This window comes from Amblyomma americanum, chromosome 10, assembly GCF_052857255.1.
Source record: "Amblyomma americanum isolate KBUSLIRL-KWMA chromosome 10, ASM5285725v1, whole genome shotgun sequence".
Lineage (NCBI taxonomy): Eukaryota > Metazoa > Arthropoda > Arachnida > Ixodida > Ixodidae > Amblyomma > Amblyomma americanum.
The window spans coordinates 115,074,232-115,089,801 of record NC_135506.1 but is presented as its reverse complement, the minus strand read 5'-3'; the positions used below and the strand labels follow the sequence as shown (position 1 = coordinate 115,089,801).

Genomic DNA, 15,570 nt, shown 5'->3' with positions numbered 1-15,570 from the left:
GTCTTGTCGCCGCCATTGGACTCATCACTGTCGGCTGTTCTCACCGCACGTGAACGCATGCAGCCTCAATTATATTGGCGTCACTCAAGGGCTCCGTCTCCCCGCTGGTGTCCACGTAGCTCGCACTCGCAGCACCAACAAAAGCTATCATCACCCGAAACCCGAACCACGCGATTGCAACCCAGCGACCGCGGCCTAACGAAAACCTCTAACGGCTCGTGCCGAAGCATCAGCGGCACGGGCGAGTGCTCCAGAAGCGAAAACCTGCTATGGCATGCACCGGAACGCGGGCTCCGTGAGCTTCGTGCGCTTGGCCTTTTTTCTTTTCCATTGTTTTACATCTCTGGCAAATTCCGAGCGTGTTTTACTTGCTATGCTATCTACGAGGAGCGGTGTCAGCCAGTGGGTACTAGTTCGAATTAACCATAGCAGACGCCGACTTGTTCGAATTATCGGGAGTTTTCCCCCCTTGAAATACACAGGGCTGGGCCGGGACCCGGGCATCAGTTCGAATTAACCGTAAGTTCGAATTAACGAGCTTTTACTGTACAAGAATGCCTTTTGGTGGAGCATGGAAATTCGTTAAGTTAATCGAAAAACCTAATATCGCTGCTTGGGGGCAGCTAGAATCCACCAACGATTAAGTTACACTATTTTAGATGTACTTTTTGACTATGATTTTGACTATGTCAGTGTATGGTGTTGTACACTCGCTAATTCAGACGTTATGGTTATCGCACCGGTTAATTAAATGGGCTCCTGAACGGAGGCCATGTCTAGATATGACCAGCACAGCAAGGTATCCCTTCAACAGGCCTGCTTAAAGCTGAATTACATGCTGCAGAGTTGCTTGCACACCTCCGATGTGCACACAATGACAAGTGTGCTGATGTACAAATGACCCCGTCTCCAAGACCAGAAACACCGCATAGTTGTGGTTTCACTTTTCTGAGCTCTGCGCCAGCCCGCACCAGTCAACCAACTGAGCCCAGCTGCGCGCTGCTTCAGCACTGCACAACATTCCCGCCCGTGTGAGTCTTCCGGCCTTCCTTCATGCTGAAACTGTGTGGTCGTCACAACCCATATGCAGTTTATGCGCTGAAGTGTTCTCATATGTGATGCTGCTGCTTGTGAGGTGTGCAATGCAGTAGCGGTGAAGCTGCACCACTTAAATAGTCATTGTTACGCTATTCTCACTTCAAAAGGAAGCATCCACTGCCGAGTCTTTCATCAAATAAATTTACCACGATACAAGCGGTTCTTGTTAGTTCCTTCGTGCTCATTCGATAATTCAAACATTTTTCTGGCCTGTTCAAGGTCCAATTAACGAGCTTTTTACTGCACTGCAGGCTTACGAATGGAGTGTATGCTTCCACAAGTAGCCAGCATGTTGGGGACATAGAAGACATTCTTTTCAACGACGTAGCAATAAAAGAACACAGAAATAGCACATCAGGTAGACAAATATACATAGAATAAATGTACACCTATGCAAATACCATCACAATGTAATCCACTTATAACGATAGCAGATATAACGATCAAATTCTTTGGATTTACCAATTCTCGCATTGTCCCTATGTAAAAATAAAAATAATTAACGACTGGCAAAGTAACGGACAGAACGATATGATTTTGGCTGCCCAGAAGGTATTTATTACTAAAATTCATCTGAAAGTTTGATAAAAATGAAACGTTCTGAAAAAAATGACGTGAAAACTTTGCAGACGGAAATCTGCGAGAGACCGTTGTGTACAACCTTGGGAACCAAGTGATATCATTATCACAATCGCTGAAAGGAGGAGGGTTGAGCTTGCTAGGCCGTTTCCACTCATTTGTGCGTTCATGGTAAAAATGGCGGCGACTAAATGCAAGGCGATATCTCTGAATCCACCCCCCACTTCTGTTGTTGAGAATCTAATTCTTTTTTTAAGTAGTAGCTTTTCTTAGCTCTCTCCCCCTTTTGCGCTGTTCACAGGGCAGACATTGGCAGCGGGCCAAGAAGCTGGCACCCCTGACAGAAGCGCTGGTGGCAGTGCCTGCATACATGAGTTAATACCTACATGCATACCAGAATACATGGGTGTGTTCTTTTTGCTTTATTTCTTTTTTGCACGTCTATATATAACGAAAATGGTTATAATGATCGGATTTTCTGGTTTTCTCAATACTGTAATAAGTGGATTGCACTGTGTAGCATATAGAGAACAGCAAGCTCCAGCCTAAAAGTTTCACTGAAGAGTCCCAAATTTCCAAAGCATCTCTCGGCAGCACTTTTGCGAAGTGTTACATAACGGAAAGGCAAACAATGCGAACGCATGCCTACCTGGCCATCAACCTCTGGAAGATCAGGAGCAGTGTTCCCATTTAGGTCCTAAAATGAGAAATAACTGACATGATCAGACACTGATTTCACTGAAATTATCTGTGCTGAAACAATCAAACCTCCAACAGGAAAGACACAAATGAAAGCGGCGACATTTCATGCAATACTTTAGCCCAGTTTGCACAAGCACTACCATGGCATATAGGTAAAGTGCACCAAGATTCCAATCCAGCAATAGGTACCGTAAAAACCGGAATATAGGTCGAACTTTTTTTCAAAAAACCATGGTGAAAAGTCGACCCCCGTCTTATATACCAGTCATTGGCGGAAAAAATACGGAAGTCTTGCAACAATGGGTGGCTGAAGTCAACAGTCTCCTCACCATCGCCATCAGCAGCGGTGCTGCCATTTTGCGTTTTAGTAGATGCAAAGCGGAAGCTAACGGCAATTTACCGTCGCCTTCAAGAAAAACACGATTGAGTACGAGGAAGCTCACGGGAACCTGGCGGTACAGCGCGAATTTGGAGTATCTGAAAAGAGCATTCAGTACTGGCGGAGGCAGAAGCTGCGTATTACAACTTGCAGCAACCAGAAGAAAACATTTCGTGGGCAGACCGTAGTGTATCGAGAATAGGAAGGAAACGTTGCGCTGCGAGCAAGATCGCTGCCTGTGACTGCCGAATGCATCCGCGTGAAAGCGGCAGAGATCGCGCGTGCCTCTAGACTCACGAGAGCGCAATTCAAAGGTTCGCCATCCTGGTTGCGGCGATTCATGAAGAGGAGGGCTTTGCTCTACGGCGCCGTACTTGCCTGTGCCAGAAACAAACACGCGGGCCGATTGGTGCGCGATATTGTTAAAAAATTTGCCGGGTGTACATACAAGCAGCATTTAAATGAAATTAAATACTGTCACCATTGTCCAATCTCTCGAGTCGCATTTGTTTCAAAGTAAGGATGTCTTTCGGTACTTTTCCCATTGAAAAAAGATTTTTTTTCATTTTTAGAATTGGTTAGTTAGGGGGTCGACCTATATTCCGGTCCGACCTATAGTCCGGTTTTTACGGTAGTCCAATAGCTGGCTAGTATTTTCCATTTTGTTTACAGCGCGACAGCTTGCTGTACTATGGATTACAACTGAAAACCCATAAGCAAGCAGTGCTGCTTGCACAGTTATCAGTGTGAAATGGAAGGTGATTTTTAAGGACCTGTTGTCTTACTTTGTGTTACCTTGTCACACCAAAAAATTGGCTGGCGGTTTAGCATTGCTAAGCATGAAATATTGTGCGAAAGCAAAGCTTTTGCAGGTGCACCCCACCGCCACATATCTGAAAGCGCGATTGAGGTGTCCAATGACCCAGGGAGCCAGTTATGAGTGTCTTCAACTTTTTCATCGTCAATACCAATTTACCCAATGTATGCTGGCGGCCTATGCTTCAGTGCAACGTTTTTGCAGCAGTTGTTAATGCCACTAACTCTTGCTCTAGTGACGTGTTTCTGCCATAACGTTGTCCACGGCAACGCATGCAGTGCCCATCTCTCTGTCACTACCTCCACATAGCCTAAAGCGCGAATATTAGTTCGATAGTAGTATTAGTGGATGAAGAAGGCAGTGTGCAATGCACAGCGGGACAGTGTGTTGAAGTTTAACACGAGGCATGATCAGCCACAGCGAGATAGCCTAGTGCTTTCATGCAGTGCCTAGCGAAGCTGAACTGTTCGCACTGCCACGGGTTTTAATCCCAGCCTCGGCAATATTTAATTTTATTTACTTATTTATTGTTTGCCCAAGGCATGATGTAAGAATATATTTAGGTGCTGAAACAGCACCCGGCAGCACGACCAAATCTTGTTCCCCGCTCCTGGCGTATTCTCTTGAACGCAGACAAATGGTGCCACGGGATGGGGGTTTGTATAGTTGCCGAGCTGCGGAAGCCATAATGCTGGTATTGTGGAGTAGTTCGGTACGGCGGTATGCACGTGTGCTTGTTTAAGTGCAGCAGTTGGTTTTCTGATATGCACAGAAATCTCAAGGATGTCTGCACATTTCTGCTGCATCACAACTAACTCCGAAGCCGGGAATTGGCCCCGCATTCTTGTGCACGATAGCAGAACTACGATGCTATAGGCGCGAGTGCCGGGAGCGAAGCAACGCTTCAGTGGCAACGCCTGTGACGATTTTGGTGGCTAGTGCAGTGTGCTTCTAGCTAAGCGACGTGAAAATGATTTGCAAAAATGCCCCTGGCGTTCCTCCTGCCGAGCTGAGTGGCTAGCGATCTCAAGAAAAGCTAGACCAGCATGCACGTGAAAAGATAAAATAATTGAGGCTTAAACTGGACTTGGTGGATGTCAGTACCGAAGGACCGCAGTGCGCCTGCTTAAGTGGCTGTGTTGCCCTTAATAATGTTCTGCCACAAAATGCTCCACCAATCTTTCAAAAATTGCGTGCAAATTACGCACCTGCATATTTTTTATAAACGCTGCTGGCGCATTTTCTGTCTTTTATACCACTATGTGTTGTGGCAACAACATGCACAGCGGATGCAAACTGCTGGAGGCCTTGAGATCGCCGACCGAAATTTGCTGTGCTACCGTGCCTTCTCGCATCTAGTGTGCCTACGTAAGAGGCTCTTGAGAAAGTCAAGAGTGATATCCATAGATTACGGAGAGGGCAGACCACCGTTAGTAGCACCAATTGTTTTGTTCGCTAACATCCTGATTTCCATACTTTTGAATCCGGAATAGCTTGGTCGTCAAGAGTGCTCAGCTGATGTGCCATAGGACACGAGTTCAATTCCGGCTGCGGTGATCGCCATCGAAATGCAAAAGGCGCCCGTGTACTGTGCGATGTCAGTGAACGTTAAAGAATCCCATGTGGTCTGAATTAATCCAGAGCACTAAGCGTGACTTCCCTCATATAGCTTCATAACGATAAACTGCACAATTCTCATTTAATAATCTACAGCAACCTGACTAGTGACTGTGCAACAAACAAGCTTAGTACAACAAACAGCGGTGCTGGGAGATGTGAGTTCGTGTATTCACAAGCTTAGGCACAAGCATATTTAGTCGCAGCTTGATGGGCAGTTTTCGGGAAGCCAGGAGGCCAGACTGGGACAGCAGTTATGACAAACGCTGCATCTGCCTCCTTGGACAATGATTGCGTAGACTTCTCAGAAACATGTATCCACTCAATGCCGAAGTGATAACTACATAACAGGCATGGTCTCTTGGTTGCAATACCTCCTCTGCTCTGGGGTTTAGCCTGCGGCACAAGTCCAGGCAAAGCCGCCATGGTGGCTCAGTGGTTATGGTGCTCGGCTGCTGATCCAAAAGAAACGGGTTCAATGCCGGATGTGGCGGTCACGAAAAGCGTGTTGTCGGGCAAGTTGGCTTTGCATGATATATAAGAAGTTAGCGCAAAACTTAGACGAAGACAGAGAAGAAACACACAAGACGACAGACGAGCGCTCACAGATGTAGGCAAAGTGCGAGAGGCCCTTGTAATGTGCGATGTCAGTGCACCTTAAAGAACCCCAGCTGGTCAAAATTATCCGCAGCCTTCCACTATGGTGCCCTCATAGAGTGGAGTCACTTTGGGATGTTAAACACCTTGAGACCAAACCAAACTGGTCCAGGCCAGCATGCACCAAAGGAGCTTTAAAGAGCACCGTTTGAACAACGCAAGTCGACTAGCCAGAACTGCAGTTGGGTACAAAATATGGATTGCCCATCATCATGGCAAGTTGACTTTTGGTCTGGTGGTCTTCGTAGTTTTATGCTGCAACAACCAACACATCACAGCCACCGGGCGCATAGTTTGCAGCGGCCGCCCATGGGCTCGGAACACGCAACCACTGCAGCTTGTGCAAAGGTTACCACAGAGGCTACCAAACCGCAACACAAAAGCCTAGTTTTAGCCGAACTGGTTAGTGCATGGTGCCTGCTGCCTAAAGTTCACGCACTGCAATGCCCTCTGGCAGCACAAAACACCGACAATGCAGCCTAAAACGGCACTGAATGCCAGGCATGCTACTTAGCCACCCCACTGCTCCGCAAGCGATTGGCCACTTCTCCGCAGCACCCTTCGCCACTGCGGTCGGTGCATGTACTAGTGCATGAATAAAATCTGTGCGTGTTCTCCACAGCGGAAGCCGGTCAGTGTCAATATCTAAATATACTCTTGCACCGTGGCCCAAGGTCACCCTCAAGGTCAAGCATCACACAGGCCAAGGAGCCGGTTTCACCTCATGAAGTAGCGCTTTCGCACTAAAAAGACCCTTGTAAGCCAGAACTAGTCACACAGCTCATGGCTGTAATGGTGGCAGCACTGAATCCTGCTCATTTCAAGTGCTGCCCATGCACAGACAACAGCTCAGAAATTGAGTGCACGTTATCGCATAGGCTGTACTGCTTAACCAGCGTGGAGATAGAAGAAATCCTTTCCTATCAAAATTGTAATTAAAGGACGTAGAAATAATGAACCATGCCAGACAGACAAACATGCAGGAGAAACGTAAATTTGTGTAAATAACATCACAGCAGATTGAGAAATATAGCGTACAGTTGCAGTGTTGCGTTGAAAAATACCAAATTTCGAAAGTATAAATCAGTTGCACTTTTACAGGGCTGGACATGCAAGTATCTCCTAAAGGAAAAGCAAATGGAGTGAAAGCATGCCTACCTGCTTATCAACCCTGGGAGGAGCAGGTGCAGCACTCGTATGTGGCTCCTAAAATGAAAAATGATTATTCACATGGCATGACATTGAGCCCACTGATCCGTTTCCAGTTATGACTGTGACATAGGCCTGGCTTTTTTTGAGGGTCCTGTTCACTTGCTCTGTGTTGTCCAATAGCACTAAAAAAGACCTTTCTAAGCCACAGTTAAGTAGCACAGCTCAAGGATGTTGGGACGTCTTTTCTGATAATGGTGACAACGCCAATTTTTGCACTACTTAAGTGCTGCCCCTGCACATAGTACAGCTCGGAAATTGAGCGCACGCTACCACATAGTCTGTATTACATAGCCAGTGAGAAGCTAGAAGGGAGTTTTTTCAATGAAAGTAGTAATGAAGGAAGCAGAAATAAGAGGCCACGTCAGATAAACAAGCTCATCAGATAAATGTAAATTTGTGCAAATAACATCACAGCAGAAAGAAAAGCAGGCTCCAGTCTTTCTGTTACATTGAAAAATGCAAAATTTTCCCAAAGTACCTCTCAGTCTCACTTTTACAAGGCTCAACATGCAAAATGGTGCGAAGGTACACCTACCTGCTCATCAACCTCGGGAAGAGCAGGTGTAGCATTCCCATTTGGCTCCTAAAATAAGAGGTGGTTTGCATGATTAGACATTGAGTTCACTGAACCATTTTTCAAGTAAGTTTTCTCCCCAACTAGCTCCAGTTCTGTTTAAGGAAGCACCAAAAGCATCATGAGATGACACTGCTCGCATCTCGCGTAACAAACTAAGTGGTACACACGCGCGCCGACGGTTGTGAGCATGAACAAACAAACAGTACAACAGTTTCGCGGCATTACTTCTCTCTCAAAGATGCATCGGCCAGATGCATTAACGACAAGTAAGGTCAACAAAAGCACTGATAAGGTATAATAAAAACTGAGAGCACAGAAAGCTTTTCACTGAGTCCGCGACGTCGAACCGGCGTCCACACTCATACACGATCACCGGGTTTGCACTCCGTGAGGTGACATTGGAATACGCTGAATACGGAATAGCCGCAAGCGAGAAAAAGCGGTAAGATTTGTCACTGATTAAACATATGAAGTGCCAAAGGGGAGGTGCGCACAAGGTGTGTCAAAAGATGGCTCACACTTTTCTCGTCAGCTAGGTGAAACCAGCACTGCTCTACAGCCTGTATATACCCCACCCTACCATTGTAGATGAATTTTCGCAGAAAAGGTGCGGTGGAGCCTGGGACCCCAGCAGGAAAACATACTTCGGCTGACGACAGCAAGAATGGCAGCTACTGTAAAAAGGTACATTCTCTGACCCCTACCCCTTCTTTCCTTAAACAGACACTAAGGACGACATTATCAATTTCTTTTTGTTAGCAAAATTCGATAGTTTGGCATTTTGTGGCTTTGTTGCCGCTTGTCCGGCAGCAAAAGGTGCATTTATTGCTAAGAGATTTGGATTCAAAGTTGAAAAACCTTTCTCGTTGCTGTGATTCAAACTCGGGGCTCTCTGATGACACAATAGAAGAGTGACATAAAGTGGCGGAAATGAAAACAAGAACTCTATGATTGCTGGCAGAGAACGCTGCTCTCCCACCTTGCAGCAGCCGAAATGAAACTACTGCCGGCCGGATGCTGAAGGCCTCTATCAGCCATCGTCGCTTCGTTTACGTTTGCACCTACATTACAATGAATCCCGTTCCCAATTCGGACAACGAAGTTCTCGCAAAGAAATGCGGTCTGCATTCAGCGACCTCAACCTCACACAGCATGCGATGGTTTTGAGGGCTGAGGCGTTAGGTCTGGCAAGGAAATCCTGGCGCCGATGAGCCGGCAGTGTCGCTGTCACCGCCGAGCCACTGTCACGACTGATATGTAGCAACTGGTAAATGCGGGCATATTTAAATATGTAATAATAGTCCTCGGAAGGCTCGTTATGCAGCCCAGCGTCTTGTTACGTTGACGAAGCGAACACGCCGAGCGGCGCGTTTGCTAACGTGGAGGCGCGCTGAACATGCTATACACAGCTTTTTTTCCTTGTCGAGGTTGCGTGCTGTTGCACGAACTTTGTCTGAGGAGCACTTGGAGGAGCACGAGAGGCATTTGGAGGCTCTCTGCTGCTCTGCCTCTGTAAACCAAGGCGCTTAACGAAACCATGCGGGCACGCAGAACGCATAACCACGAAGCACTCCAAAACATGCCAAAAGTCAGCTCGTCGCCTGTTGTGCTGCCAATTGCAGGTTTTCTGACTTCTAACATTGAGGTTGTCTTTTGTTCCGTCTTCGTTGCGTGATAAAAGTGCACTAGTAGTTTCAAAATAAAAGTTACATACTTCAATAACGATCAAACAGGTAACCTTAGTTGACTTTTTTCAGCCTCAGAGATCTGTAGTGTTTTTTCTCTTATTTCAACCTCATGCTTGTACTTGGGACATTGGCCTGTGGCAGCGATACCTGTATTTTAGTTTTTGCTCTTTTCTACCTTAAAGAGCTTTGTTTTCAGAAAGAGTGGTGTTTTCCTGTTTAGGAGTTAATATTCTATAGATATAAGCCAACTTCAATTTCTCCTCAGTGTCCCTTTAATAGTACAAGAAGGGTTAATTCTTTTGTGCCTCAGTCCCCCAACTTTGGCTACATATCCACAAAGTTCACGGCTCTACTTTTGTGCGTGGAAAAAACTAATACTTTTGTGTCATGGTGGAATTTACACACCTGGAGGGGAAGTAAAAGTTACTACCTTTTTGTGTTACTTAGGTGCTGCCATTTATCGACACAAGAAGCTCAAATCTGAGTTGCCTTGTAGCAAAAGAGCCCTCTTAAATGTCATGAATACAGTCAAACCATGCTACAACGAATGCTGCTACACCAAAATTTCTGCCAAAACGAAGTATTCCCGATTCCCCGTCAGCAAACCATACAAGGCAATGCAATTAGTATTTTCTTCCACAATGAATATTTTGGGAGAGCAGTTCTGCTTCAAAGAATTTTTTCCAAGTAAGCAGCCATCATTTTTTTTTATGCGCATCCACAAGTTCCTGTACCTCGTCAGGTTTCACCAAAAATGGCTGCTGAAGTCAGTTTGCACTTTCGGTACCGCAGCTGACACTCCCTGCGGAGCCAGTATTAGTGTGTTGGCATGTGCGCTTAAAGATGCGATGCGGAGCATGACTTCCTGCAACGGTTTTGCTGATGGCTCGGACTCTGCACTTGCGATCCGCGGCCGTTGTTGCGAAGCAGCTTTTTCACTCACATTGCTGAAGGCAGCATAACAGAAATCAGTTCTGTTTACTTCAGCGTGGAGTTGTGTTAACAAAAATTGGTGAAGATGTTTAACGTTTTATAAGTGGTAGCTGTTTTACTTATTTATTTATTCAGACACCTACAGCGTCTGGAAATGGGCATTAATGTAGGAGGGAAAACATTGAAAAATGGGACAGGTAGAATAATTCAGCAACAAAAAAATGTAACGCTGTGTTCAAAAGATAATGCAAGATACACAACGTATTCAATCAAGAAAGTGGATGCAAATACTAAAAAAAGAAAATGTTCAAAACAACGTACCGTATTTACACGTTTGCAAGTTGACTCGAATGTAAGTCGACCCCCCAACATCACATTTCTAAAGAAAAAAAACTTGGAAGTTGTTCGCGCTTGGCCTTTAATTATAGAACGCGATAGTGCTATCCTCCGGCCTCCTTACCGCCAGCCCCTATCAGCTGCTGCGCGCGGGAGCGACCATGGGCACTTTCCATAACGAAAATGTATTAGTCACTGGAATACTCGTCCATACTTGCGCTATCGTCCTCTAGCGCTGCAGTCATGATCACTGCTGTAGTCCACAGCTTGTCGTAACATCGTCGTGCAGCAAAATCTTGCACTTCGCAAACAGCCACATCACGACATCGCGTGCAACAGCTGAAAATTTTGCCTCACTGCAGCTGCCAAACCTGCATCACCTGTTGCGAACATCACACTCGCAGCCCGGTGCACAGTTCGTTTCTATGGCGTAAAGAATGACAGCCATCTTGAATGCAGCCATGAACGAGCGCCGGTCGCTTACCGGACTTGGAGCACAAATCACGAATGACGAAGTACTACATTAAAAACTTGTGAAATGCAGCCGGCAGTAGTCAAATGCGTCAGAGTTAAAGAGGAACTACGCGTGAGCTGCGCCGGCTCTTCCGTTCGCTACCGACACTCCACGGCGCCACTGCGGTTCTGAGTGGGGGTGCTGCCGCGACTGGAACAGCAGCCCTTCGATCAGCTATCCCCGCTCCCTTGAGCGCCGAGTGTGCAGTTGAAAGTAAACAAAAATACAAACTTGGACGACGCCTATGAAGAGTAGAACGTGAGTGCGTTATCGGGCTGCCATTGCTTATCAGCAGACGGAATCTGCGGCCACGAGTGGAACAGCTGAAAGTTTTGCCTCACTGTAGCTGCCACACCTGTATCACCCGTTGCAAACGTCAAACTTGTCGCCTGACGTGCAGTTCGTTTCTTCGGCGTAAAGAATGACAGCCATCTTGAATGTAGCCATGAATGAGCGCCTGTCGCTTACCGGACCCGAAGCACAAATGAAGAATAATGAAGCACCACATTAAAAACTTGTGAAATGCGGCCGGCAGGAGTCAATTGCGTCAGAGCCAAAGAGAAACTACGTGTGAGCGGCATCGGCTCTTCCGTTGGCTACCGACACTCCCCGGCGCACTGCAGTTGAATGGGGGTGCCGCCGCGACTGGAACAGCAGCCCTTCCATCAACTATCGATGCTCCCTTGGGTGCCGAGTGCGCGGTTGAAAGTAAACAAAAGAAAAACTTGGACGGCGCCTATTAAGACCAGAAAGCGAATACAATATCAGACCGCCGCCGCTTAGCAGACGGAATCTGCGGCCACGTGTGAGGAGTGGGCTGGTGCCGATTTGCTACTTATCGACAGCCACCATCAATCGCCTCGTGCCGTGTGGGGATGCCAGTTCTGTGCGTTGACACAGCAGCTGCTCAAAGCAAGCACCAAGAGCGATGCGACGGAGCCACGCAGCAAAAAGGCAACCATGTTGTAGCATGCCTGATATTTCGTTTCTCTCACCTTTATTTATGGTGCGATGCTTTGGTTTCAATTTTCAGTTGACCCCCCCACTTAAGATTTTCAAATTTTGAAAAATAGGTCAGCTTACAATCGTGTAAATACAGTATATACAAGAACGGGATACAAAAACTAGAGTTGTGTAGTCAAAGCACACGAAGAAAATGTTACACGATACCTAAGTAAACAAAAATTCAACAAGAGCACTATAAAGCTAGAGGAAGACGCTGACACAATGTGCTCCAGCAACCCATTCTAGTGATGAACTGTTTTTGGGAAAAACGCATATTTGTATATGTTGAGTCGACACTTGTATTCACAAATCTCTAATGAGTGACAATTCTGGTGAATCTGTAGGCAGGATCAAGTATATATGTTTCTTTCTTTATACCCGCTGCACCTGAATAAATTTTATGGAATAGCTTTAGGTGGATGTATTTCCTTCTTTCTTGGAGCAGGGGCCAGCCCATATTGATTCTGATGTCAGATGAGCTTTGGGTAAAATTATAATTTGAGCACACAAACCGCGCTGCACGCTTTTGTATGCAGTTTAATTCGGCAATACATATCTTTGTAGCAGGGTCCCATGCAGAGCATCCGTATTCCAATATTGTGTGAAATGACATCTAAGTTAAGGACACGGCCAGCCTTAGCTGCAATGCAGTCAATATGTTCATTCCAGGAGAAGTCATTTTTAAACAAAACACCTAAGTACTTGTAACTTGATACTATCGACAGATTTTCACCTTCGAGAGAGTATGTCCTATGCAGAACATGACATTTGTTAGTAAACTGGACAACTTTGCATTTGGTAAAATTCAGTGTCATATTCCACGTTTTACACCACAGTAATATAAAGTGTTTTTTTTTTTTTTAGGCTTCATTGCGGAGAATGTTAGGCCTAGAGGCACCGAGCAAGCGGCGCACAACATACTGTCGCCCGGCATGCCGGTAGGCTGCACTTCGATACAAGAAGCCTGACGCCAGCTAGGGTGCACTTTAGTCTCGTTTGTGCGCCAATACCATGATAATATTTTAGTTATTTATTTTTTCCTTTGTGGTGAATCTGGGCATTGACCAAGTACAAGCACTGCTGCGCAAATGGTGGTGTGATGGTGGTTCTGGGTGGAAGAATGACTCTGCTGTTACGTTCATATTGCACGTCGCAAATGGCATCGAAAAATCAGAGCAACTGCATTTATGACACATCTAAAGCATCAATTTCAGGTGTACGTGATCCCTATTTGACATGCAGTGACGTGAGTGCACTTGCACCTAGTCCACACCGAAATTCCTTCTGGCAGTCCGGTCTCAGTACAGATTCTCACAGGATGAAATCAGAGACACTTTTATCTGCATGCGGAATAAATTATTAGTTTTAACAGCAAACGTAGTGGGTGCACTTATTACACGAATGTGTAAATTTTTTTCAGAGTATCACGGAAATCACGCCACAGCACTGATTTCGAAATGGTGAAAGACCAAAGCTGAAAGATTTTTGGAAAATAAACATTGCTCATGAGCCATCCAGTACAAGCTGTCAATGTTCTGGCTCAATTTCATGACAATGAAGCATCCGCTGTAGTGAAATTTTTCGCAAGTCAGGTCCCATGAATTTCGTTCCAGTGGGATCCTACTGTAAAGTCGCTTATTCCAAAGTGTTTTTTTTTTTTTTTGCAGACAGCCCCCTGTTTTCTGTTGTGCCATGGCCCATTTCAGCACCCCCTGCCATTCAGTCATTCAGAAATGCCAGCAAATTACATATTTTCATCCACCCTGCAGCTGATGTGGCAGTGAAACACTGAACAAACCTTTGGATTCCGTCACCACGGTAACACGCATAATTTTGCATGCATCACAAGGAATGAATAGCAGAATAGCAGAAATTATGCGTCAATCCTTCCCAACACCAGCATGTGAGATTCTTCTGCCTTACATGGTGCCCTCTTAACGACCGTTGTGAAAGCTAGTGCCATGGTAAAGTAACCACTGGTAGCACACAAAGCTATTCCAGGGTGTTACACCAACTCTTCATGACCAGTAACGGGGTACTACAGGACTGTCGGTAAGCTAAAAAATCTACCACTTTTATAAACAATGCATTAAAAATTTGGAGGAAGTTATGCTATGGTTTTGGATCTTAATGTCTCAAACTTGGGCTGCGCCATAGTAGGGGGCCTCGAAATCAATTTCGACCACTTAGGGTTCTTGTACTGAATTGTACTGAACACTGTAATTTATGAACTTCACTTCCATCGAAATGCGGCTGCTGTGGCCGGAATTCGATCCTGTGTCCTTGGGCCCAGTAGCTGAACACCACCACAACAGGCAAAAAGTCACTGAAGGCTAGTGATAATTACCGTGCTTGTGGTGGCTTTGTCAGCGCTTGTCTCAGGGTGACATGCACATCTGCAGTTGCAAGCCGCTGGTCTTCCACTGGTTTCGTTCCCTAGAGGGTCTCGTTCACCACGCTGTGACAGCCTGCTGATCAGTGCCGCTGGCAGAAAAGAAGGGTGGTAACATTAGACTACAGTGGTTAACGCACCTAACAGTGTCTGACAATGTCGGTTGTTGTGATGCTGAATTTATATGAAAATACTGAAAAAAAAAATGTCAGACGCTTTTGCGTGGTTAAGCCAAATGCGAATTAGGTGTGCTAGCACTATGGTTTAGCTTTCGCTTCGAGGCACGGTTTTCAAGGTCAAGCAGGCTTCAAACAAAGATCGGCGAAATCGGTGAGTGGGGAGCCTTAGAGGTAGCGCATTAAAACTGGAAGGGACACTTAGGCTGCACCTTAAGGGTGTGATGCGATAGTGCTAATGCCCATACATGTGGAAATAGTCATTCTCTACTTTACATTCATAGATAGCTAGGAGTCCTCATACCACTCCTAGCGCAGTGGTGCAGCGCTTAAGCGATGCGCCACTGCCCTGCGACGGCAGGTGCTATCATTGGTTAGGCTTGTGAGACACAGGTTGCTCTTCCCAACAGCTCACGTCGCCAGACAAACAGCGGTGAAATCAGAAAGTGGGGGGTCCTAGTACAGTAAAAACTCGTTAATTCGAACTCAACGGGGACCGGAAAGTTGTTCGAATTAAGCGAAGTTCGAATTATCGAATGGGCGCTAGAATGAGCGGTTATAGCGACCCGCCGCGCGGGCAGGACCCGAAGCAGTCACATCTAGACTCGTTATTGCGAGCTACCTGCTACTACACATTTGTGGCAGACATATTCTGAGAATTTAATTAATCCGGTCTTAATAGCAAATGAAATAAATTGATCAGCCAGTTATGTGCCAGAAACAAGTACTGGAATGCATTCGCGTGAGCAGCGAGCTTTAGTGCTGGAATATATAACGCTATTTATGCTCTAAAACATGTTTATTTACGGGGAAGGGTTGTCAAAATGAAAAGTAGTCGGCGAAGTGCATTTGTTTGCGTTTCTTTTGCCGAGACTCCATGAGTATCAT

At 45.9% G+C, this 15,570-nt stretch overlaps 1 protein-coding gene across 8 annotated transcripts in view; it reads right to left on the bottom strand.

Moving 5' to 3' along the window:
• The window catches only part of LOC144107801 (uncharacterized), a 74,208-nt gene that overhangs the window by 47,929 nt on the left and 10,709 nt on the right, over positions 1-15,570 (bottom strand). For all 8 annotated transcript variants that reach the window (XM_077640991.1, XM_077640993.1, XM_077640992.1 and 5 more), the window contains 4 exons: positions 14,462-14,598; positions 7,597-7,644; positions 7,008-7,055; positions 2,327-2,374 (listed from right to left, as the gene is read on the bottom strand). In XM_077640991.1, coding sequence (XP_077497117.1) covers positions 2,327-2,374; positions 7,008-7,055; positions 7,597-7,644; positions 14,462-14,598 — 281 coding nt within the window. The remainder of the gene's footprint in view (positions 1-2,326; positions 2,375-7,007; positions 7,056-7,596; positions 7,645-14,461; positions 14,599-15,570) is intronic.